The sequence below is a fragment of the Lissotriton vulgaris genome, chromosome 1_2, assembly GCF_964263255.1.
Source record: "Lissotriton vulgaris chromosome 1_2, aLisVul1.2, whole genome shotgun sequence".
NCBI classification, from domain to species: domain Eukaryota; kingdom Metazoa; phylum Chordata; class Amphibia; order Caudata; family Salamandridae; genus Lissotriton; species Lissotriton vulgaris.
In genome coordinates this window covers 107,605,996-107,630,825 of record NC_141686.1, presented here as the reverse complement: position 1 = coordinate 107,630,825, position 24,830 = coordinate 107,605,996, and the positions used below count along the sequence as shown (strand labels likewise).

The 24,830-nt window shown below is 45.5% G+C and overlaps 1 protein-coding gene across 1 annotated transcript in view; it reads right to left on the bottom strand.

The window, feature by feature from the left end:
- LOC147734640 (protein mono-ADP-ribosyltransferase PARP12-like) overlaps positions 1-7,415 on the bottom strand; it is a 370,724-nt gene extending 363,309 nt beyond the window's left edge. Inside the window, exon 1 of the mRNA XM_086952939.1 lies at positions 6,351-7,415. Within this exon, the coding sequence (XP_086809065.1) occupies positions 6,351-6,676 (326 nt within the window). The 5' untranslated portion in view covers positions 6,677-7,415. The remainder of the gene's footprint in view (positions 1-6,350) is intronic.
- Between the last annotated feature and the right edge of the window lie 17,415 nt (positions 7,416-24,830).

The window sequence follows — 24,830 nt, the reverse complement described above, 5'->3', positions numbered from 1 at the left end:
TCATTGCAAGTACCAGGCCAAGGCAGGCCATGGACAAAGTTGCTCCTGGTGGGTATGGAGGAGTTTAGTATGGTAGACATGTGGAGGTTGCGCAACCCGGACACTCGAGATGGCACCTTCCTGACATCAGTGCACGCCACCTTCGATACAACCAAATGGAGGACCGCAGAGTGTTGGTGAAACGACCACTGTGACATGTCGGGATATTTGGAGCGTTTTCTGACTTCTATGGGTCTCTTTATGCCTCATGCAAGATGGCAGAGGCAACAGAGATAGCTGTATATCTCAATGATATTGCCCTTGCATGGATTTCGATGGGGCAAAGAGAATACCTGTTTCAACCCATAGAGACAGAGGACGTGTGCGAAGCTATACGTTCCTTACCTAATGGAAAAGCACAAGGTCCAGACGGGCTAACTAGTGAATTCTATACGGAATATTCAGACCTGATCATACCTCACCTCCAAGCTATGTGTGTGGTGGCCTATGCTAAGCAGACCCTTCCATCGGCACTCCGGGAAGCCCTGAGAATAATACTCTTGAAATCAGACAAACAGCCAGAGAGATGTGACTCGTACTGTCCCCTCTTGCATATCAACATTCTAGAAATGATTTTAGCTAACAGGCTTGAGTCCCTTACTGCCAAACGTAATGCTACCAGACCAGTTGGGCTTTATCACAACAGACTCTACCACACAAATTTGTGCAGCAATAGGACAGTGTTTCCGCCGTCTGGATTACGATGTCGGTTTTCAACAGGCTTTCCATGCCGGGCTTTCCGAAAGGGAAAGCCTGTCAGAAAGCGACTTTTTGGCCAACTAGCATGGCCCCCTTTTCTATACAGCCTACAGCTGGGGGCTGTGGGGGCACCTATAATGCCCGCTGTTAATCCCAGCACGTGTGGCAGGCACCTTAAGGTGCTTGCCACACGGTGCAGGGATTAACAGAATCTCCCATTTCTCTATGGGAGCTTGTGCTACTGCCAGTTTATGTTGCAGCACAAGCTCCCATGTGCAGTCACATTGCAATTGTTGTTTCGGGTCCCTGCCCTGGAGCACAAAGCTGCTCCTGCCCGGTGGGAGAAGAAATGCATTGAACTGCTACCACCCCGCGATGGGGGCAAGCAGGGCAGGGGAATGGCTGTGGGGGGCCTGGGCCTCCCCTGCAGCCCCCATGAAGCACTTGCTGGGGGTGCCCCGGGTGGGCACTAGAGCACCCCACATAAACAACAAAAAAAACATGCTGGTGGGGCTATGGGGGCCCCGGGGCTCTCCAACAGCTGTCAAGAATTATAATTATAAAATAAAAACAAATGCAAACTTTTGCGCAGCCTCATAAGGCTCCCCCATAGCCTTCAAAAAGAATCATGGCGTGGGGTGCCACGGGAGGGCACCAAGGCACCCCGTAAATTAAAAAATAATGTTAGCTCCTGCGCTGCCCCATAGGGCTGCTTACAGTGAACTGTCAGGGCCTTGTGGGGCTATGGGGCTCCCCCTGCAGCCCCTTATAAAAAAATAGTGGGTGTTTTTAGTGGGACCAGGACACCCAGAAGAAAAATTAAAAGCAGAAAATGAATAATAAATGAGCAGCCGCAATCGCTCCTTTATTAGTGACTGCTCCTTCCATAATGACCTGGGAGGGCTATTTACATATATTTTGTTTTTGGTGATTTCCCCATTACTTTACTCTAAATAAAAAAAAACTCTAAAAACCATAGAAATTCACCAGTTATAGTAATAGTTATATCAATGAACTATAACGTGCGCCCTAAGGTAACTATAACTTGCGCCCTTGCCATGCACTGCTAATTACCCAACATATTACATCACTCATGACATCTTCTACGACATCATTGATAATATCACTGCAACATTAGCAATTAAATTATTGGTGAAAAAACTGTGCACTGCAACATTAGCAATTAAATTATTGGTGAAAAAACTGTGCATGGCGGGGACATGGTTACTTTAGGGCATGAGTTATAATTACTTGAGTTAACTATAACTGGTGAATTTCAGTGTTTAAAACTTTTTTTCAATTATTATTTCTGTACAGGACCTCACTGTACAAATTCATTGTTGTTGGCCCGAGTTGTCCCTATGGGACCCCCCAGCAGGCTAGGAGAACATGCTATCCCTACTCTGCCCCTCTATATGTTTATTATTACTTATTTTCAGGATAGTCGACTGAATCCCTGAGTCCTAAAATGGCTGTCATCACATCTTCGTTGGTGTGGTGGCAGCCAATCCGATCTTATCTCTAGATCTGTCAGCTCCGCAGATCCTTTGCGGAGTGATATATACAGACATTTTATACCTTAATTTCTCAAAACTACTAAATGGAATTACACTTAATTAGAAAAAGCATGCTTTCTTGACCAAGATCTAGATGTGTGCCAAATTTGGTGTAATTCACTTCAGCGGTGTTTGTGATAATGCTGTTTGATTTTCTTATAAAAAAAGAAATTGTGAAAATGCATTTTGGGAGCCATATTTGTTTCTCAGCCCCAACTTGACAGATCACTCTGAAACCTTCTGGGAAGGAGCTGGGGTAGATAAGACTTTTTTGGAACGTTTTATGAAGATTCGTTGAACAGCTCCAAAGTTATTAGCAAACCAAAAAATAAATTTCCTGAGAAACGTGGTTTTAACTATAACTACTCAGTGGCAATGCTTAATACGCTGGCCTCATCTTTCCTCGTTCTGCCTGGGCCTACAAAGGTCCTCGAACTGCCCCTGTCCCCCCTTAACCTGGTATATCATGCCTTGCCTCTCTAACAGCCCACCCACGTTCTATGACATTTAACTCCACATCTGTGCTTCCCAGGATTCTCACTCCTAGCCTTACTGCATTTGGCTCCTTTCCACATTTTCCTTTCTCTAATACATATACTCTGAGCCTCCAACAACCTTCTTCAATGCAGAGACGTACTTCAGAGGGGTGTTTGGGGTGTGACAGCCCCCAAATCACCCAAATGCATTCTTGGCTTGGTAGTTAAATCTGGGCACCCTGAGCCAGGCCTGCTATCTCTGTCGGTTTTGCTCGTCATGAGCCAAGAATGAAAAACAATACAGTGACCTTTGATGTAAACTGAAGAGAGACAGACAGACTCAGGCAGAATGGCTGAAGTTCAAAATGTGAAGCCAGATAAACTGCTTGTTCAAACTGTGTGATCTTAGGCATATATTTTATTTCACTGTTCCTCCCTTCTTTATTATCGCATATGGGCACAGTTTTAAATACTTAAGTTCAGAATATCCTCTGACTAAGCACCTCTTATATTTGATTGAATAGGTAATAATGTTGCTCCATCTGTAATAATTTAGGCCATGTTTAGGAATTACATGACTGGGTTGCTTGCAACCAGGTAAATGCTTTTTCCAATGTAAAAAACCCAAAATACGAATCTGTAACTTGCTACCGAATCGCATTTTGGTTAAGGAATTCAGTATTTGAAAAGGGCGTGTTTAGGGCATCTCTTCCAAATACCAAATCGGTATGGTTTGTATTTCTGTTTTACGTAATTCAAGTTGCAAAATTGAAATACTTTACACCAGTTTCAAACTGGTTGTAACCCATTCACAAAGGGGAATGGTCCCAAGGGATTCCTAATGGGTCGCAAATTGCGGCCTACCTCATTTTATATTCATGAGGTAGGTCTAATGGCGATCCACTAGAATTCGCTATTGAAACTGAAAGGAATTTAATACATAGGGAAGAGCAATTTCCAAATAATGATTTGGATGGAATCGCTAATTGAAAATCGCTATTCCTAGTCTTTGTACATCCGGTCCTTCGTTCATTAATGGCATCGTGACTGGGGGGCAAGCCAGGAATGTATCTAAAAACGATCACTTTTAGTACATTTCTGTCTATGCAGTGACATAAACTGATGTACTAATGTGGAATGCTTCCGCATATTAAAAAAATACATTATTTTGAAGAGATTGTATCATATTTTTATATTATGTTTGCTGCACGATATACATGCCAAATGTTTTCATGGCTCAGCTTGACTTGACCATTGGTCAAATTCTGAGAGCCAAGCTCAGCCCTTGGCTCGCTATATTCATTTGCCTGTGCGCCCTCCTCTGTTTGCGACACGGACCTATTACACAGGGTGGTCAGTCACTTGATAAAATGATTTGTAAAAGGTGAGGGCTAGAAACTTGGAGCCCTGCCTACATGCACCAATTTGTCAACTCCACCATCAAGGCTCCTTGAGGCACAGATGGAGATTGCGTGCAGCGAATATACATTTAAAATAAGTGATCACTTGTCAGAGATTCCTGGCTGTTGTGTTGTAGGTGACCTAGTCATACATTCCCAGGGAGAACTACTAGTCCCAGGTGGGAGGAGCTTCAATTGGGGTGTTTAGAGAGTGACAAGCCTAGTTGTCTGTCCCGCGCATGCGCCTGACTAGATGTGGAGGGAGAATCTTTTCATACCCGGCCCCTGCCTATTGGAACAGACTCTCAGTGCATATTTGTACCTCCTCCAATTATTGACAATTTAGGAAACTGTTGAAAGCCCCCCTTTTCCAATAAGATCTCTTTTGTAAATGCTTGCCAGATACTGTTAGCAGCGCCAAGACAACCACAGGTGACTCGAGTGTTATATTAACCCCTCCCCTTCTGATGATGGAAACGCTCCGTCATCAGCTGCGGTGGCGCTGTGCTGATGACGGAGCGGTTCCGTCATGGCCCGCCCGACGCTCCTGCGCGGCGTGAAATCCGCGCCTGCGCTGAGTGTTTTATTGAGCTGGCGGGGCCATGACGGAACCGCTCCGTCATAAGCACAGCGCAGCCGACGCTGGTGACGGAGCGGTTCCGTCACCAGCATGCGCCCGCCGCATTTCCGCCCCTCCCTCTTAGCACTGCGGCGGAATAGCCGCCGCAGTGAGGGGGTTAAATGTAACTAACATAACATAACACCCCTCAAATGCATTCTTGATTTGCTAGTTGGGTGTGTGGGCCCGGAGTCAAGACTACGTCTGTTGTTGTTTCTCGTTTTTCTCATGTCACTGAGGTTTTAACTTGTTCATCTTTTAGATTGGAACCTTAAATATATATATTGTGACCAGTTTATAAAAAAAGTAGCAAATCTACCCACAGAAGTATGTATCCCTTAGATGGGTGCAAATGTACTACTTTTTGTAATTCTCAAACATTGGCAGAAGTAGGCTTGGAAAGATTTGCTAGCCTCAAGTATCCAGGCAAACAGCTAAAAGGTGATGGGATGAATGCTTGTATGCTTGTAAATTGTCAGACCAGTGGCAATCACTGCGGGAGCATTCCGACCCATTGTTTTTCGCCCAATGTGGCACTCTAGACAGAGACTCACCTAATGCAAATTAGTACTGACCCTAGGCTGAAAGGGCTTTAACTCGCCCCCACTGTGTGTGTCAGCCTGGGCTGAGACAGCTTCTCTGGCACAAACAAAGCCACACCCGAGTACTTCACAGTAGCTGCGCCACTGCCCTGGTACAATCCTAAACCTTGGTCATCTCACCCCTCCACCCTGCAGCCCACTGCTTTTTTAGAAGGAATATGTAAGTATCACACCGCAGCCATCTTGTGTGTGGTGTGTGCACCTGTCCTGAGTGTAAAAAGAACAATTGATAGACAGAATGCAGAACAATGACATACATTCACCCCAGTATAGATATGTGGGCCATTGTTTTTTTGCTCACCATGCCATTCCAGTTTGGACCCAGCCATATGCAAATCAGTCTTGACCCTGCGCCCAATGGGAACATTCCAGCCAAAACTGCCAGGCCAGGTCCTCCCTGGACTAGAATCAAGCATCCTAGTTTTAGGGCTTTCAGCCCTCATCACCCAGGATAGCTTGACTCCAGTGGCATGGAGAGCACGGAACCCACGTCATACCCGTCCCACTCGGGTGACAAATGCAAAAAGAACAATTGATGGACAGAATGCAGAACAATGTCATACATTCACCCCAGTACAGAGATCTAGGCCTAAAGCCATCTGTTTTTTGCTCACCATGCCATTCCAGTTTGTACCCACCCATATGCGAATCAGTCTTGACCTTGCACCCAATGGGAACAGTCCATCCCGAATTGTGTGTCTTTTGCTTTATCGTTCTCGCCATGACCTCTTCCCTTGACCTCAGTCCCCTATCTGGCCTCTGCCCATGCCGGGCACACTGCCTGGAGTCTCTCACTCCGTGCCTCTACTTCTTATGCATTAAAAGCCTCTCATTCACAGCCTGCCATCTGTTTGTAACATTCAGTCACACTCGGCAACCCCCGCAGTGAATCTCTGCGCCGCTTCTAGGGTCCTCGACTCCCACCCGGTTCCTTGTCGCTATAACTCGCGCGCACGTACCTCTTGCGCGTGCACCGGTCCAGGATGAAGAAGCGGCAGAGGTGCAGACGGGCGCAGTCCTGGCCCGGGCACCGTTCCCTCGAGCACGTGCGGATGGCGGACAGCGCCAGCACCAGCCCCGCCGGCTCCAGCAGCAGGAAGCGGGAGGCCTCCTCCCGGAGGATGCTTGCGATGTGCGTCGGTGAGAGGCTGAGGTGCTTCCGGATCTCGGGCACGGCCAAGCACCCGCCGTGCTCACACAACACCTGGGTCAGGAAGGATGAGATGGGCAGGTCGGACATGGAGGGCTGCTTGGCCGAATCTGACTCTGTGCTCTTCTTCCACATGGCGAGGATGAATGACTGAAATCACGTGTATAGCGCCTCGTACGCCCAGGGCGCTGGTGAGCGCTTCTGAGTTGCGTTATTTAAGGCTGTTAACAGGAGCAGTACATGTGTCAAGTCGCTTCCGAGGCCATCAGTGTAAATAACTGCATGCAGCCTGGCAAGCCAGTGCGCCTCTCTGAGTAAGAGTGTGGGTGGCTCCGCTAGCTTGTGTGGAAAGTATCTCCTGGGTTTTCCGGTGCCACCAGTCACTCGTAGAACTGGTGCGTTTTTTTGTTGATTATCAGGGTTTGTCAAATCACTCCTGGAGTTGGTGAACTGAGTGCCGTAGGGAGCGTGTCACTGTCTAGAGTTGGTCTAAACTCACGAGGCACCGCAGACGAGTAGGTCACTCCTACAGGTGGTGTACTGTGTGACGCCGGGTGCGTGTCAGTCACTCCCAGAGTTAGTGCACCGGGTACAGCCTGGGCTGCCGGGTGCGTGCCAGTCACTCCCAGAGTTGGTGCACTGAGCACAGCCTGGGTTGCCGCGTGCCTGTCAGTCGCTCCTGGAGCTGGAACAGGTCTGCCAGGTGCATGCCGGTCACTCTAGACAACAGCTGATGTTCCCGGGAGACTGGTCGGATACCGGTCACTCTCTCGCTCCTCTCTGTTTGCCGGACGCTCGTGCCTCCGACTGGCTCCCGTTTGTCTGTTGTTTCCCTTCAGTCGACTTGGCCCTTCCTCGTCTTCTTACAGCAGACCGAAGAAACGAAACCGAACCAGGGAGGGCAGCAGAGGGCGGGGCAGCGGAGACTGCAGGTGCGATGGAAACAACGCAGAACCTTGTTCTGTCTATAATCCCCAGTAAAATGACATTTTCAAACGTTTGTAATTTAAATGAAGTTATTTTGTGTCAGTCCCATGTGCCTTGTGGCGGCAGATCGCCCTAATGATGAAGGGAAGACATCCGTTTGGTCCATCTATGAATCTGTGTGTAGGGGCCATTTTTGTTATTGATAAAATCAAGAACACAGGGGCATAATAACTCCGCAGCCACCGCGATGGGGGGGGGGGGGGGCGACCTCGAAGGGGCCCCCTCTTGCCCTTTGTGCACGGGGTGGCCTATGAGGTTTTGACTGGGTCGGGAGCATGGCTCAGCCCTGCAAAGGATCATGGGTTATTTGAAGGCATTGCCTCGAATCACTACAATAAAACAATATTTTGCGCATATAAGGGCCCATCTGCATTTGTCAAGGATCTTTGGAGTCAATTCGACAAGTGCGCAGCCAGTGCTTGCCTGTTTACTCATTTTAATGTGTCCCAGGCAGTTACAAGCCAGGCCCAGAGACGAGGTGACTATAGTTGCCTTGGAAATCGCCCCGGGCACGGATTGCTACATTTATATTTGTTACATCTTAATTCCGGACCCTGGGACTGCTGTGATAGACTCACGCTCTCTTTACAGGATGTGAGGGGTTGTTCACCGAGAGACCACGTATACCGGATTCAAGGTCATGTTGAGAGCCAGCTTGTTTTGCGTGAGAAGTTAAGCGCTGCACCCAAGAGCAGCACCCAGAGCTCTGCTCACCCCTTTGCCCAGTGTCGGATGAACTCTTAAGCAGAGGGTACACATTGGCAGCCTGACCTGCACACCCAGACTGCAGCAGGCACTAGCAAGCTCAGCCCAATAGCCCCCCCCCCCCCCCCCCCGGGCATGCACACAGTGACTATGCTGAAAAGCAGCAGCTGAACAGACACTGCAAAATTTCAAGTAAGCCAATGCCTAAACGAAATTATCTTGCATGCTGTGTATTGAATATCAGAATTCGCTGATGTTTTTAATCAGGCACATCAGAGCAGGGGTAGCACATTTTTATTACATGAGCAAAGCCTTATATAGATGCAGATTATTGGCAAACATGCTCTTCTAGAAGGTTCTTGTTTGCATTAGCATATAGTTACATCATTTTTACCCACAAACTGGAAACATTTCTTTGAAAATAGTATTTGGAACTGAAAATGAAGGGGAATTGTATGTGGATGAATTTTGGTTTAGATTTAATTGTTGGACAAACTATTTGATTTTTATTTGAAAACCGACCTGCAAATACAATTGGTACTAAGCATAATAATTATAGTTTTCTCAGGAATTAAGTGAAATTTACAAAAGAAACATTTCACAGCTTTTCACCCCCATCCAAAACAGCCGCCCCCTGCAATATTGCACAACTTTTTATGATTCACATTTTTCTTAAATAAGTGAAACGTTCCTGAAAACGTAACTGAAAAATATTCATGGGATGGCCCATAAAATGTGTTCAGTGAAAAGTTAAAGGTAATTTATCTGCCCATAAAAATGACTATCACCCTTAAAAATTTGGAAAAGGCTGTCAGATGAACGCAGGTCACACAGCACCAGCAGAACAACCAATCGAGTTTGGGAACTTGGGGGCACATGCATCATTGCACCCGTTTGCGATTCCTAAATTGCGAAAATTAAGGAATCGCAATTTAGAAATCGCAAACGGCAATGCATGATTAATTCGCAAATATTTTTGCGATTTCTTAATTTTCCTTAATTGCGATTCACATTTTGCAAACCGCAATTAAGGAAAACCTTCCCATTGATTCCTATGGGCCAAAGGCCCATAGGAATCAATGGGAAGGCATTAACATTTTGCGATTTTCATTTTGCGAATCGCAATTTGTTAATGCATTTCAAGGGTGCTGAGGGGGGTCAAAAGTACCCCCCCTCCCTGCACCCTTGAAATGTCATTTTAAGTGCAAGTTTCACACACATATGTGTGTGTAAAATGACACTTTCAAAAATGCTTTTTTGAGCATTTTTGAAAGATTTCGCAAATTAACACGAGGTTCAACCTCGTGTTAATTTGCTCCCCCTATTTGCGACTTCGCATTTTTTAAAACATTCATGCATTGCATTTAAGGAATCGCAAAAATGTGATTCCTAAAAATCCAATCGCATTTTTAGAAATCGCAAAAACTTGCGATTTCTAAAAAAATGTTTAATGCATCCCAAAAAGTGATTTTGGAATCGCAAACGGCCGAATTTTGCGATTCGCACCGTTTGCGACTCCAAAATCGCTTGATGCATGTGCCCCTTGGAACTTTGGGAAAACAAAAAGAGTGCAAATTTTTTCTGTAAACTTTAATGGGTGTTTGTGGGGTAGGGAGGAGTGTGGGGATGGAGGGCCTTGCGTGCCTTCTGTGGATATTGTTGATCAAATGCACAAGACACTGGCTCAGATGTCAACAGGACTGTCTATACCACCCATCCTCATCAGGCCGATAACACCAGGACTGCTCAGTAACTGTGACGTGTGTAAGATACATCTGTAAAGAACTGCGGCTTAGGCAGAGAGGGACACCACAAAATACATTAATGTAATAACCCATATAACAAACACACAACAAACAATTCTGGGCTATCTAGTCTTGAGGGAAACTCCTAGTTGTTTTGCTGAATCTTTCAATTTATTTATTGCATATGAGGGTGAGTCAAAGTGAGCACCCATGAAATGGACAGTAATTGTTATCTGGGCTGGAGGCTAGAGGCTTGAGGCTTACCTGTAATCTAGATCTCCTTTACACACAAGCTGTACGATCTGTAGGCGCCTTGATGCCTTTGGGCTAAGTCGCGCGGTATAAGACACAATTCATTCATACATTCATTCACTGGGGGGCAAGCCAGGAATGTATCTAAAAACGATCGCTGTTAATACATTTCTGTCTATGCAGTGACATAAACTGATGTACTAATGTGGAATGCTTCTGCATATTAAAAAAATACATTATTTTGAAGAGATTGTATCATATTTTTATATTATGTTTGCTGCACGATATACATGCCAAATGTTTTCATGGCTCAGCTTGACTTGACCATTGGTCAAATTCTGAGAGCCAAACTCAACCCTTGGCTCGCTATATTCATTTGCCTGTGCGCCCTCCTCTGTTTGCGACACGGCCTATTACACAGGGTGGTCAGTCACTTGATAAAATGATTTGTAAAAGGTGAAGGCTAGAAACTTGGAGCCCTGCCTACATGCACCAATTTGTCAACTCCACCATCAAGGCTCCTTGAGGCACAGATGGAGATTGCGTGCAGCGAACATACATTTAAAATAAGTAATCAATTGTCAGAGATTCCAGGCCGTTGTGTTGTAGGTGACCTAGTCATACATTCCCAGGGAGAACTACTAGTCCCAGGTGGGAGGAGCTTCAATTGGGGTGTTTAGAGAGTGCCAAACCTAGTTGTCTGTCCCGCGCCTGCGCCTGACTAGATGTGGAGGGAGAATCTTTTCATACCCTGCCGCTGCCTATTGGAACAGACTCTCAGTGCATATTCGTACCTCTTCAAATTATTGACAATTTAGGAAACTGTTGAAAGCCCCCCTTTTCCAATAAGATCTCTTTTGTAAATGCTTGCCAGCTACTGTTAGCAGCGCCACGACAACCACAGGTGACTCGTGTGTTATATTAACCCCTCCCCTACTGATGACGGAACCGCTCCGTCATCAGCTGCGGTGGCGCTGTGCTGATGACGGAGCGGTTCCGTCATGGCCCGCCCGACGCTCCAGCGCGGCGTGAATTCCGCACCTCGCTGAGCGTTCTATTGAGCGGGCGGGGCCATGACGGAACCGCTCCGTCATAAGCACAGCGCAACCGACGCTGGTGACGGAGCGGTTCCGTCACCAGCATGCGCCCGCCTTATTTCCGCCCCGTCCCCTTAGCACTGCGGCGGAATAGCCGCCGCAGTGAAGGGGTTAAATGTAACTAACTTAACATAACACCCCTCAAATGCATTCATTCTTGATTTGCTAGTTGGGTGTGTGGGCCCGGAATCAAGACTACGTCTGTTGTTGTTTCTCGTTTTTCTCATGTTACTGAGGTTTTAACTTGTTCATCTTTTAGATTGGAACCTTAAATATATATATTGTGACCAGTTTATAAAAAAAAGTAGCAAATCTACCCACAGAAGTATCCCTTAGATGGGTGCAAATGTACTACTTTTTGTAATTCTCAAACATTGGCAGAAGTAGGCTTGGAAAGATTTGCTAGCCTCAAGTATCCAGGCAAACAGCTAAAAGGTGATGGGATGAATGCTTGTATACTTGTAAATTGTCAGATCAGTGGCAATCACTGCAGGAGCATTCCGACCCATTGTTTTTCACCCAACGTGGCACTCTAGACAGAGACCCACCTAATGCAAATTAGTACTGACCCAGGCTGAAAGGGCTTCAACCCGCCCCCACTGTGTGTGTCAGCCTGGGCTGAGACAGCTTCTCTGGCACAAACAGGCATCCACACCTGAGTACTTCACAGTAGCTGCGCCACTGCCCTAGTACAATCCTAAACCTTGGTCATCTCACCCCTCCACCCTGCAGCCCACTGCTTTTTTAGAGCGGCCATCTTGTGTGTGGTGTGTGCACCTGTCCTGAGTGTAAAAAGAACAATTCATAGACAGAATGCAGAACAATGACATACATTCACCCCAGTATAGATATTTGGGCCATTGTTTTTTTGCTCACCATGCCATTCCAGTTTGGACCCAGCCATATGCAAATCAGTCTTGACCCTGCGCCCAATGGGAACATTCCAGCCAAAACTGCCAGGCCAGGTCCACCCTGGACTAGAATTAAGCATCCTAGCTTTTGGGGTTTCACCCCTCATCACCCAGGATAGCTTGACTCCAGTGGCATGGAGAGCACGGGACCCACGTCATACCCGTCCCACTCAGGGTGACAAATGCAAAAAGACAATTGATGGACAGAATGCAGAACAATGTCATACATTCACCCCAGTACAGAGATCTAGGCCTAAAGCCATCTGTTTTTTGCTCACCATGGCATTCCAGTTTGTACCCACCCATATGCAAATCAGTCTTGACCTTGCACCCAATGGGAACAGTCCATCCCGAATTGTGTGTCTTTTGCTTTATCGTTCTCGCCATGTACTCTTCCCTTGACCTCAGTCCCCTATCTGGCCTCTGCCCATGCCGGGCACACTGCCTGGAGTCTCTCACTCCGTGCCTCTACTTCTTATGCATTAAAAGCCTCTCATTCTCAGCCTGCCATCTGTTTGTAACATTCAGTCACACTTGGCAAACCCCGCAGTGAATCTCTGCGCCGCTTCTTGGGTCCTCGACTCCCACCCGGTTCCTTGTCGCTATAACTCGCGCGCACGTACCTCTTGCGTGTGCACCGGTCCAGGATGAAGAAGCGGCAGAGGTGCAGACGGGCGCAGTCCTGGCCCGGGCACCGTTCCCTCGAGCACGTGCGGACGGCGGACAGCGCCAGCACCAGCCCCGCCGGCTCCAGGAGCAGGAAGCTGGAGGCCTCCTCCCGGAGGATGCTTGTGATGTGCGTCGGTGAGAGGCTGAGGTGCTTCCGGATCTCGGCCACGGCCAGGCACCCGCCGTGCTCACACAACACCTGGGTCAGGAAGGATGAGATGGGCAGGTCGGACATGGAGGGCTGCTTGGCCGAATCTGACTCTGTGCTCTTCTTCCACATGGCGAGGATGAATGACTGAAATCACGTGTATAGCGCCTCGTACGCCCAGGGCGCTGGTGAGCGCTTCTGAGTTGCGTTATTTAAGGCTGTTAACAGGAGCAGTACATGTGACAAGTCGCTTCCGAGGCCATCAGTGTAAATAACTGAATGCAGCCTGGCAAGCCAGTGCGCCTCTCTGGGTAAGAGTGTGGGTCACTCCGCTAGCTTGTGTGGAAAGTATGTCCTGGGTTTTCCGGTGCCACCAGTCACTCGTAGAACTGGTGCGTTTTTTTTGATTATCAGTGTTTGTCAAATCACTCCTGGAGTTGGTGAACTGAGTGCCGTAGGGAGCGTGCCCGTCACTGTCTAGAGTTGGTCTAAACTCACGAGGCACCGCAGACGAGTAGGTCACTCCTACAGGTGGTGTACTGTGTGACGCCGGGTGCGTGTCAGTCACTCCCAGAGTTAGTGCACCGGGTACAGCCTGGGCTGCCGGGTGCGTGCCAGTCACTCCCAGAGTTGGTGCACTGAGCACAGCCTGGGTTGCCGCGTGCCTGTGAGTCGCTCCGGGAGCTGGAATAGGTCTGCCAGGTGCATGCCGGTCACTCTAGACAACAGCTGATGTTTACTGGTCGGATACCGGTCACTCTCTCGCTCCTCTCCGTTTGCCGGACGCTGGTGCCTCCGACTGGCTCCCGTTTGTCTGTTGTTTCCCTTCAGTCGTCCTCGCCCTTCATCTTCTTCTTCCAGCAGACCGAAGAAACGAAACCGAACCAGGGAGGGCAGCAGAGGGCGGGGCAGCGGAGACTGCAGGTGCGATGGAAACAACGCAGAACCTTGTTCTGTCTTATTATCCCCAGTAAAATGACATTTTCAAATGTTTGTAATTTAAATGAAGTCATTTTGTGTCAGTCCAATGTGCCTTGTGGTGGCAGACCGCCCTATTTATGAAGGGAAAACATCCGTTTGGTCCATCTATGAATCTGTGTGTAGGGGCCATTTTTGGTATTGATAAAATCAAGAACACAGGGGCATAATAACTCCGCAGCCACCGCGATGGGGGAGGGGGGGGGGGGGCTGTCGACCTCGAAGAGGCCCCCTCTGGCCCTCTGTGCACGGGCTGGCCTATGAGGTTTTGACTGGGTAGGGAGCATGGCCCAGCCCAGCAAAGCATCATGGGTTATTTGAAGGCATGGCCAAGAATCACCACAATAAAAAAAGAAAAAATTGCGCATATAAGGCCCCTCTGCATTTGTCAAGGATCTTTGGAGTCAATTCGACAAGTGCGCAGCCAGTGCTTGCCTGTTTACTCATTTTAATGTGTCCCAGGCAGTTACAAGCCAGGCCCAGAGACGAGGTGACTATAGTTGCCTTGGAAATCGCCCCGGGCCCGGATTGCTACATTTATATTTGTTACATCTTAATTCCGGACCCTGGGACTGCTGTGATAGACTCACGCTCTCTTTACAGGATGTGAGGGGTTGTTCACCGAGAGACCACGTATACCGGATTCAAGGTCATGTTGAGAGCCAGCTTGTTTTGCGTGAGAAGTTAAGCGCTGCACCCAAGAGCAGCACCCAGAGCTCTGCTCACCCCTTTGCCCAGTGTCGGATGAACTCTTAAGCAGAGGGTACACATTGGCAGCCTGACCTGCACACCCAGACTGCAGCAGGCACTAGCAAGCGCAGCCCAATAGTCCCCCCCCCCCCCCCCGGGCATGCACACAGTGACTATGCTGAAAAGCAGCAGCTGAACAGACACTGCAAAATTTCAAGTAAGCCAATGCCTAAACGAAATTATCTTGCATGCAGAGTATTGAATATCAGAATTCGCTGATGTTTTTAATCAGGCACATCAGAGCAGGGGTAGCACATTTTTATTACATGAGCAAAGCCTTATATAGATGCAGATTATTGGCAAACATGCTCTTCTAGAAGGTTCTTGTTTGCATTAGCATATAGTTACATCATTTTTACCCACAAACTGGAAACATTTCTTTGAAAATAGTATTTGGAACTGAAAATGAAGGGGAATTGTATGTGGATGAATTTTGGTTTAGATTTAATTGTTGGACAAACTATTTGATTTTTATTTGAAAACTGACCTGCAAATACAATTGGTACTAAGCATAATAATTATAGTTTTCTCAGGAATTAAGTGAAATTTACAAAAGAAACATTTCACAGCTTTTCACCCCCATCCCCTACAATATTGCACAACTTTTTATAATTCACATTTTTTTTTTAAATAAGTGAAACGTTCCTGAAAACGTAACTGAAAAATATTCATGGGATGGCCCATAAAATGTGTTCAGTGAAAAGTTAAAGGTAATTTATCTGCCCATAAAAAAGACTATCACCCTTAAAAATCTGGAAAAAGCTGTCAGATGAACGCAGGTCACACAGCACCAGCAGAACAACCAATCGAGTTTGGGAACTTGGGGGCACATGCATCATTGTACCCGTTAGCCATTCCTAAATTGGGAAAATTAAGGAATTGCAATATAGAAATCGCAAACGGCAATGCATGATTAATTCGCAAATATTTTTGCGATTTCTTAATTTTCCTTAATTGCGATTCACATTTTGCGAATCGCAATTAAGGAAAACCTTCCCATTGATTCCTATGGGCCAAAAAGGCCCATAGGAATCAATGGGAAGGCAATAACATTTTGTGATTTTCATTTTGCGAATCGCAATTTGTTAATGCATTTCAAAGGTGCTGAGGGGGAAGGACCCCCCCGCACCCTTGAAATGTTATTTTGAGTGCAAGTTTCACACACATATGTCCAAAGGACATGTGTGTGTGTAACATGACACTTTCAAAAATGCTTTTTTGAGCATTTTTGAAAGATTTCGCAAATTAACACGAGGTTCACCCTCGTGTTAATTTGCTCCCCCTATTTGCGAATTCGCATTTTTTAAAACATTCATGCATTGCATTTAAGGAATCGCAAAAATGCGATTCCTTAAATGCAATCGCATTTTTAGAAATCGCAAAAAATTGCGATTTCTAAAAAAATGTTTAATGCATCCCAAAAAGTGATTTTGGAATGGCAAACGGCCGAATTTTGCGATTCGCACCGTTTGCGAATCCAAAATCGCTTGATGCATGTGCCGCTTGGAACTTTGGGAAAACCAAAAGAGTCTGCAAAATGTTTCTGTAAACTTTAATGGGTGTTTGTGGGGTAGGGAGGAGTGTGGGGATGGAGGGCCTTGCGTGCCTTCTGTGGATATTGTTGATCAAATGCACAAGACACAGGCTCAGATGTCATCAGGACTGTCTATACCACCCATCCTCATCAGGCCGATAACACCAGGACTGCTCAGTAACTGTGACGTGTGTAAGATACATCTGTAAAGAACTGCGGCTTAGGCAGAGAGGGACACCACAAAATACATTAATGTAATAACCCATATAACAAACACACAACAAACAATTCTGGGCTATCTAGTCTTGAGGGAAACTCCTAGTTGTTTTGCTGAATCTTTCAATTTATTTATTGCATATGAGGGTGAGTCAAAATGAGCACCCATGAAAGGGACAGTAATTGTTATCTGGGCTGGAGGAAATTAAGGTTTCCAAGATCAGTGGGTGAGGGTTCTCTTGGCATTGCCAAATATAACTTGTATCGCACACAACCAGGACACGGACCAGTACCACTGGGATCTGCAGGATGTACCAGGCATATCGATAATCAATCAGAGTTGGGAAAGCCCAGCCACTCACCTATGAGGGTCTCAAGGCGCTGAGGTGGTGGCTGCTAAGTTGGGTGCTGGGCTCATCGGAAGAGCCAGGTCTTGAGGTCCTTCCTGAACTGGGGATATGGGGGGAGCTTGGTGGTGGGGAAGTGCAGCAGGTGCTGTGGCACTGGGACAAAAGCCTGTGATGGGACCACTGTAACCCAATTATTGCTAGATTTCGATCATCATTTTGTTGAAATTGTTCATTGAGGCGACAAGTAACAATAGAAAAAGGGTCAGGCGTAGAAATGACTCACAAGGTAGGATCTGTAGTCCCCCGTGGACTACTTCTGCTTTTTTTTCTGTCCCATTGGCTCTGCCTTCCCCATCAACTTTGTAGAGGCAAGATTCAACAGTTTATTTACTTTGTTCATGCAACAAAAGCACAGACTCCAACACCAAAGCACCAGGTCTGAACAGCAGACACACTAAGCATGAGGACACAGACTCGCTGGAGGAGGAAGGTGATGGGGAGCCCAGATAAGTCTTTATTATTAACAGAACCAGTTTGTTTGTAAATGAGAGATGCTAGTAGGTGGATACAAAACAGGAAGCACTAGTTTAAAGCCTAATGTCCTGGTTGTAGCCTCCCCTAGCTTGTAAATTCTCAGCCTTGCTGTGTTTTCTTTACTGCAGCTATGTGTGGCTGAACTCAGCACATGGTGACACCAGGGCTTGCTACAGACATCTGTACCCTGGCAAAATCCCAGTGTAACCAGCCTCCTATTTGGGGTATTTTCTTATATTTGTATAAGTTAGCCTGGGAAGCATGCAACACTCACCATGCTATGTCCCTTTTGCAGGAAACAAGCACATGCCTACCTACACTCACCTTCACTCCACTCTTTCAGGGTTGCTCAGGACATTGTGAAATTAACATCATTACACAGGCTCAGCTCCTTTGACTTGCAATAAAGTGTCACTCAAGTGTCACACACAAGGAAATGCAATGTCACGCATACGCACACTCCAGCCATTAAAATGTCACACAGAAGCAACTTGGAACCTTGGCAGCAATATGTAGGGGGGCCCCCTCTATGTATTTTGCAGGGGGGCCCCCTCAACTTTTGTTATGCCACTGCAGGAACAGACCCTTGTTTTATTCATGCACAATTTAAAATTCTGTTGATGGCATTGTCTGTCTCATTTAGAGCAAGGAAGTCGCCAGAAAAACAAAATACCCCATTGCAAATGCGACAGTGATTCAGGAGATCTCTCAACTGAGGTAATTCTGAAAATCTTAAATGTCCTTTCTTCTCCTCTCCATCCGTCCGTTAGTCTCTTGATCTTCCTGCTCTCTGTTCATCTGTCAGTCTCTTTTCCTTCCTTCTCGTCATCCTTCTGTCAGCCTCTTTCCCTTCCTTCCTTCTCTTCATCCTTCTGTCAGTCTCTTTTCCTTCCTTCTCTCTTCTCTTAGTCCTTCTGTCCGTATCTTGTCCTTCCTTCTATCCATCATTCTGTCAGTCTCTTGTCATTCCTTCTCTTCACCTTTCTGTCAGTCTCTTTCCCTTCCTTCTCTTCATCCTTCTGTCAGTCTCTTGTCCTTCCTTCTCTCTATCATTCTGTCAGTTTCGTTCCCTTCCTTCTCTACATCCTTCTGTCTGTCTCTTTCCCTTCCTTCTCTCTCCTCTCTATCCTTCTGTCAGTCTCTTGTTCTTCCTGCTCTCCATCCTTCTGTCAGTCTCTTGTTCTTCCTGTTCTCCATCCTTCTGTCATTCTCTTGTCCTTCCTTCTCTCTCTTCTCTATCCTTCTGTCAGTCTCTTGTTCTTCCTGCTCTCCATCCTTCTGTCAGTCTCTTGTTCTTCCTGCTCTCCATCCTTCTGTCAGTCTCTTGTTCTTCCTGTTCTCCATCCTTCTGTCATTCTCTTGTCCTTCCTTCTCTCTCCTCTCTATCCTTCTGTCAGTCTCTTGTTCTTCCTGCTCTCCATCCTTCTGTCAGTCTCTTGTTCTTCCTGTTCTCCATCCTTCTGTCATTCTCTTGTCCTTCCTTCTCTCTCCTCTCTATCCTTCTGTCAGTCTCTTGTTCTTCCTGCTCTCCATCCTTCTGTCAGTCTCTTGTTCTTCCTGCTCTCCATCCTTCTGTCAGTCTCTTGTTCTTCCTGTTCTCCATCCTTCTGTCATTCTCTTGTCCTTCCTTCTCCTCTACATTCTTCTGTCAGTCTCTTGTCCTTCCTTCTCGCTTCTCTTTATTCTTCTGTCAGTCTCTCTTCTTTCCTGCTCTCCATTCTTCTGTCAGTCTCTTGTCCTTCTGTCAATCTCTTTTCCTTCCTTCTCTCTCCTCGCTATCCTTCTGTCAGTCTCTTGTTCGTCATGCTCTCCATCCAACCTTCTGTCAGTCTCTTGTCCTTCCTTCTCCTCTCCATTCATCTGTCAGTCTCTTGTCTTTCCTTCTCTCTTCTCTCCATTCTTCTGTCAGTCTCTTGGTCTTCCTGCTCTCCATCCTTTTGTCATTCTCTTTTCCTTCCTTCTCTCTTCTCTCCATTCTTCTGTCAGTCTCTCTTCCTTCCTGCTCTCCATTCGTCTGTCAGACTCTTGTCCTTCCTTCTCTTCATCCTTCTGTCAGTATCTTTCCCTTCCTTCTCTCTTCTCTCTATCCTTATGTCAGTCTCTTGTCCTTCCTGCTCTCCATCCTTCTGTCAGTCTATTGTCCTTTCTTCTCCTCTCAATCCTTCTGTCATTCTCTTGTCCTTCCTTCTCTCTTCTCTCCATTCTTCTATCAGTCTCCAGTCCTTCCTGCTCCCCATCTTTCTGTCAGTCTCTTTCCCTTCCTTCTCTCTTCTCTCTATCCTTCTGTCAGTCTCTTGTCCTTCCTGCTCTCTATCCATCTGTCCCTCTCTTGTCCGTTCGTCACATCTCCATCTTTCTGTCGGTCTCTTGTCCTTCCTTCTCCTGTCCATACTTCTGTCAGTCTATTGACCTTCCTGCTCTCCATCCTTCTGTCCGTCTCTTCCTTCACCTCTCCATCCTTCTGTCCATCTCTTGTCTTCCTTCTCCTCTCCATCCTTCTGTCAGTCTCTTTCCCTTCCTTCTCTCTCCTCTCCATCCTTCTGTCAGTCTCTTGTCCTTCCTTCTCTCTTCTCTCCATCCTTCTGTCAGTCTCTTCTCCTTCATTCTCTCCACCCTTCTGTCCGTCTCTTCCTTCACCTCTCCATCCTTCTGTCCATCTCTTGTCTTCCTTCTCCTCTCCATCCTTCTGTCAGTCTCTTTCCCTTCCTTCTCTCTCCTCTCCATCCTTCTGTCAGTCTCTTGTCCTTCCTTCTCTCTTCTCTCCATCCTTCTGTCAGTCTCTTCTCCTTCATTCTCTCCACCCTTCTGTCATTCTCTTGTCCTTCCTTCTCCTCTCCACCCTTCTGTCAGTCTCTTGTCCTTCCTTCTCTATTCTCTTCATCCTTCTGTCATTCTCTTGTCCTTCTTTCTCTCTTCTCTCCATCCTTCTGTCATTCTCTTGTCCTTCTTTCTCTCCATCCTTCTGTCAGTCTCTTTCCCTTCCTTCTCTCTCCTCTCTATCCTTCTGTCAGTCTCTTGTCCTTCCTGCTCTCCATCCTTCTGTCCGTCTCTTCCTTCACCTCTCCATCCTTCTGTCCATCTCTTGTCTTCCTTCTCCTCTCCATCCTTCTGTCAGTCTCTTTCCCTTCCTTCTCTCTCCTCTCCATCCTTCTGTCAGTCTCTTGTCCTTCCTTCTCTCTTCTCTCCATCCTTCTGTCAGTCTCTTCTCCTTCATTCTCTCCACCCTTCTGTCCGTCTCTTCCTTCACCTCTCCATCCTTCTGTCCATCTCTTGTCTTCCTTCTCCTCTCCATCCTTCTGTCAGTCTCTTTCCCTTCCTTCTCTCTCCTCTCCATCCTTCTGTCAGTCTCTTGTCCTTCCTTCTCTCTTCTCTCCATCCTTCTGTCAGTCTCTTCTCCTTCATTCTCTTCACCCTTCTGTCATTCTCTTGTCCTTCCTTCTCCTCTCCACCCTTCTGTCAGTCTCTTGTCCTTCCTTCTCTATTCTCTTCATCCTTCTGTCATTCTCTTGTCCTTCTTTCTCTCTTCTCTCCATCCTTCTGTCATTCTCTTGTCCTTCTTTCTCTCCAGCATTCTGTCAGTCTCTTGTCCTTCCTTCTTTTCATCCTTCTTTGCGATTTTTTTACATATTGATTTGCTTCCTTTTTCATTCCTCTCTGTACTTTTTTCGATCCATGCAACTACTCACCTATCCGTTAATATATTTCCCTCTGTCTTTTCCATACATGCATCCTTCCTTTTTTATCCATGTACTTTTCTCTTCATCCTTCTTTGTCTTGTTACATCCTCACTCTCTTGTTTTTCACCCATAATGCTTCCTTCCTTCTCACTATCAAATTTCCTACCCATCTCTCTATATTAATTTCCTTCTTCTATTCCATCTATTGCTCTATCTTTCCTTTCCATCCATTTACCGTCTCGCTTTTCATCCTTTCTCCACCCAAACAAAATCTCTTCTCCTCCCCACCCATCCATCTCTAAAACCCTGCACCCATCCTCTCGCCAGCCTTCTCTCTAGCCATCCCTCCACTCAACCCTCATCCCTCCTCCTGTCTCCTTTGCACACATCCATCCATTCGTCTATCTGGGACCAGATCTACAAAGTAAAATTTCTATCAGAAACCCTGTGATCCACAAAATCACTGATTTTATGCCCTTAAAAAGGCCTTTTGGTTTGTATGAACCTATTTTAAAAGTCACAAAATCCTTTAGAACTCTCAAAACAGGTTTTGTGATCCATTTTGAATGGTAGTTAGACAGGGGTAGGGTGTTTGTGAAAGTGCCCCTCCCCCCAATTGTGATTTGAAATGGTTTGCATCAATTGCAGTCACCAATCATGGATTGCCTCAAAGAAGGTAACTGATTCGCAAAGGGGAAGGTTTCAACCCCACTGTCTTTCCTAATTGGACATTTTTACTTTGAAAGTAGTATTTGTTCCTTTAGGGAACATTGGCTGCTTAAAAAAAATATTTCCATTTTGGAAAGCAAGTATGTGTACAGAGGTCTGCTGTGCCTTTCAGGGTGTCTGGACAAAATATTGAGATTTAAATATCAAGCTATAGAAATATCAGAAAACAAATATTGTGATACAAAAATATTGTGATGCAGAAAAATAGTCCTTAAGAATATCCATTTTTTCAGGTAATATCTTTGTCAAGAATATTGGGGGTCATTGGGATGGCAGAGAGAACGCCAGAGAGAGGCTGTCGGTGGCGGTCTCCCCGTCATGTGGAGAAGTGTGGCTCACTCTGAAGCAGAGATCAGGCCCGGGACCAGGGTTGAAGTCCTGACGCGGCAGGGTCTTGGGCTCAATGTCTGCGGACTCGATAATTCTCGCATCGGTGCCTACTCTAATCATGGGTCCCACGCTGCAACTCTGGGCAATAGCTTGCTTAATCTCCACAACGGCCCCTATAACACTGGGATGCCTGGCTTCACCTTGGAGGGGCATCTCTCAGGGAGAGCCAGGAAGGGTTCCACAGCATTATACAGCGCCGGGACGCCTCATTGGGGCAGCTGTGCGCTTTACAAAATACACTACATTTACATCAGAAGGCCATTCCCGGCCCACCACATTAGGATGGCAGTCGGTTCCGTGGCGGTCAGAAACTCCAACCACCATGCATCCTGTGGCCCCTATTAGCCCACTGGTGTTGCGGAGGGCCTCCAATCCCTAAAATGGTGGCATGCCTAGCAGGCACCACCGTAGGAATTACGATGTCCCTATCCGCCTGCCTGTTCATGGCGGATAACCCGCCATGAACAGGCGGGCGAAAAGGGACTTTGGGCCCCCCTTACTACCTGGCCCCCAAACACAGGTCCTGGGGGCACCTATGGTGCCCCTACATAACCCTGTGCCATGGTGCCTGCCAACTAGTGCAGGAAAATGTAAATTGTCCCTTTTTTGCATTGTGGCGGGTGCTGCAGTCCGCAGCACCGGCCACAAAGCAAAACATTGGCAATGCGACCACCTCTGTGGCGGTCGCATTGTAATTTGTACTGTAGGACTGCTGCCTTGTAGGCTGGCGGTCTCAAATACCCTAAGATGGCGGACGGACTAAAGTCCGTCCATAATCGTGATGACCCCCATTGTTTTTGTTCCTATCGTTTTCAGTAATATAGTTGTAAAACATATAGTTTTTTTGATTATCTTTATATATTTTACTTCATATATTAATTTTATGTGTTATTGTTTGTGTACTTTTTATTAATATTTTAAAATATAGTTTATAATTTTAAGTGATTTATAATTAGTAATTTAATTGCTAATAGTAATTTATAGTGTCATAGCAGGTTGCTAGCTTTGTAGGGGTATAGGTTGGAAAGTTATTATTTTATTATGAATTATTTAATTGATATGAATTACATAAATTGTGTCATAGTTATATATTTTAAGTTATATATTAGGTGCAGGCTGATGGGTTTGTAGGGGTATAGGAAGGGAAGTTAATTAATAATTAACAAATGATTATTCATTTATTATTAATTATTTACTATATTTTTAACTATGTAAATTATATCTTATAGTTATTTATTAGGTGCTGGGTTTGTAGGGGTAAAGGGTAGGAAGTTAATTAAGTAATAATTAATTCCAATAAATTAATGTATCATTAATTATTGAATGAATTAATGATTATGTAAATTGTGTAATAACTATATTTGCAAGTTGCATATTAGGTGCAGGCTGTTGGGTTTTTAGCGGTATAGGGTGGGAAGTTAATTTAGTAATACTTAATTCGCTAGTAGATTATTAATTATGTTAATTGTTTTATACATGTTTATTTTAGTTATATTTTAAGTGCGGGCTGCTAGGTTTGTGAGGGTATAGTGAGTAAAGTTAAGTAATAGGTCAATTAAAAATCGATAATAATTATATTGTTTAAAAATCATTGAAATTGTTTAACCGTTCTATATTACGCAGGGAAGAGCACCATCGTCAGCCAGGGATCAAGCTCCCCTAGCTGGAATGAGGCCACGTCCTGAACTAATTGGAGACAAAGGGCACGGTATTTCCATATGCCAAAACAAATCATCCTGTCAGCGCAGTGCCTACTGAAGGCTAATAATGAACTTTAAACTATGAAATAAAACTCTGACTCACCTTCAAGAAAACAATCAGGTCACAAATGACTGCCTGCCCCAGAATGCACTTTTGCGCCAGTGACGAAGGTATGGAATACACGTCATGAAAGGGTGGGGCTGGTTTGTGATTAAAACACGGTGCAAACAGGAACGCAGTGAGTGAGAGTAATTTCTGTGCCCATGATGAGGAGGCTGTGAGCCTTGAAACGCGTTGGCAGCAACATACAAAAACGGAGCAAGCAGGAAGGTTGCATCTTTAAGCTGGAAGCTGAAATACCGAGTGTGCCTTCCCAATGCTACAGGGCATTTTGAGAGAACATAGCAAGCAGGAAGGTTGCATCTTTAAGCTGGAAGCTGAAATACCGAGTGTGCCTTCCCAATGCTACAGGGCATTTTGAGAGAACATATATATATATGTATATATATATATATATATATATATATATATATATATATATATATATATATATATATATATATATATATATATATATATATATATATGTATATATATATATATATATATATATATATATATATATATACATATATACATATATATATATATATATATATATATATATATATATATATATATATATATATATATATATATATATATATATATATATATATATATATATATATATATATATATATATATATCCACATAATCTCCCCAGCTTATTTGGGCTAATTAATAAGGTTTATATTAAGAATTGTAAATTAACAGGGTTATTCAAATATGTAATGCATATGAAGGGAGGTATTTTCCCAACTATTGCACAGACTGGAATGGGTATAGTAATTTTAAAGTCCAATGCTTTCCCTAC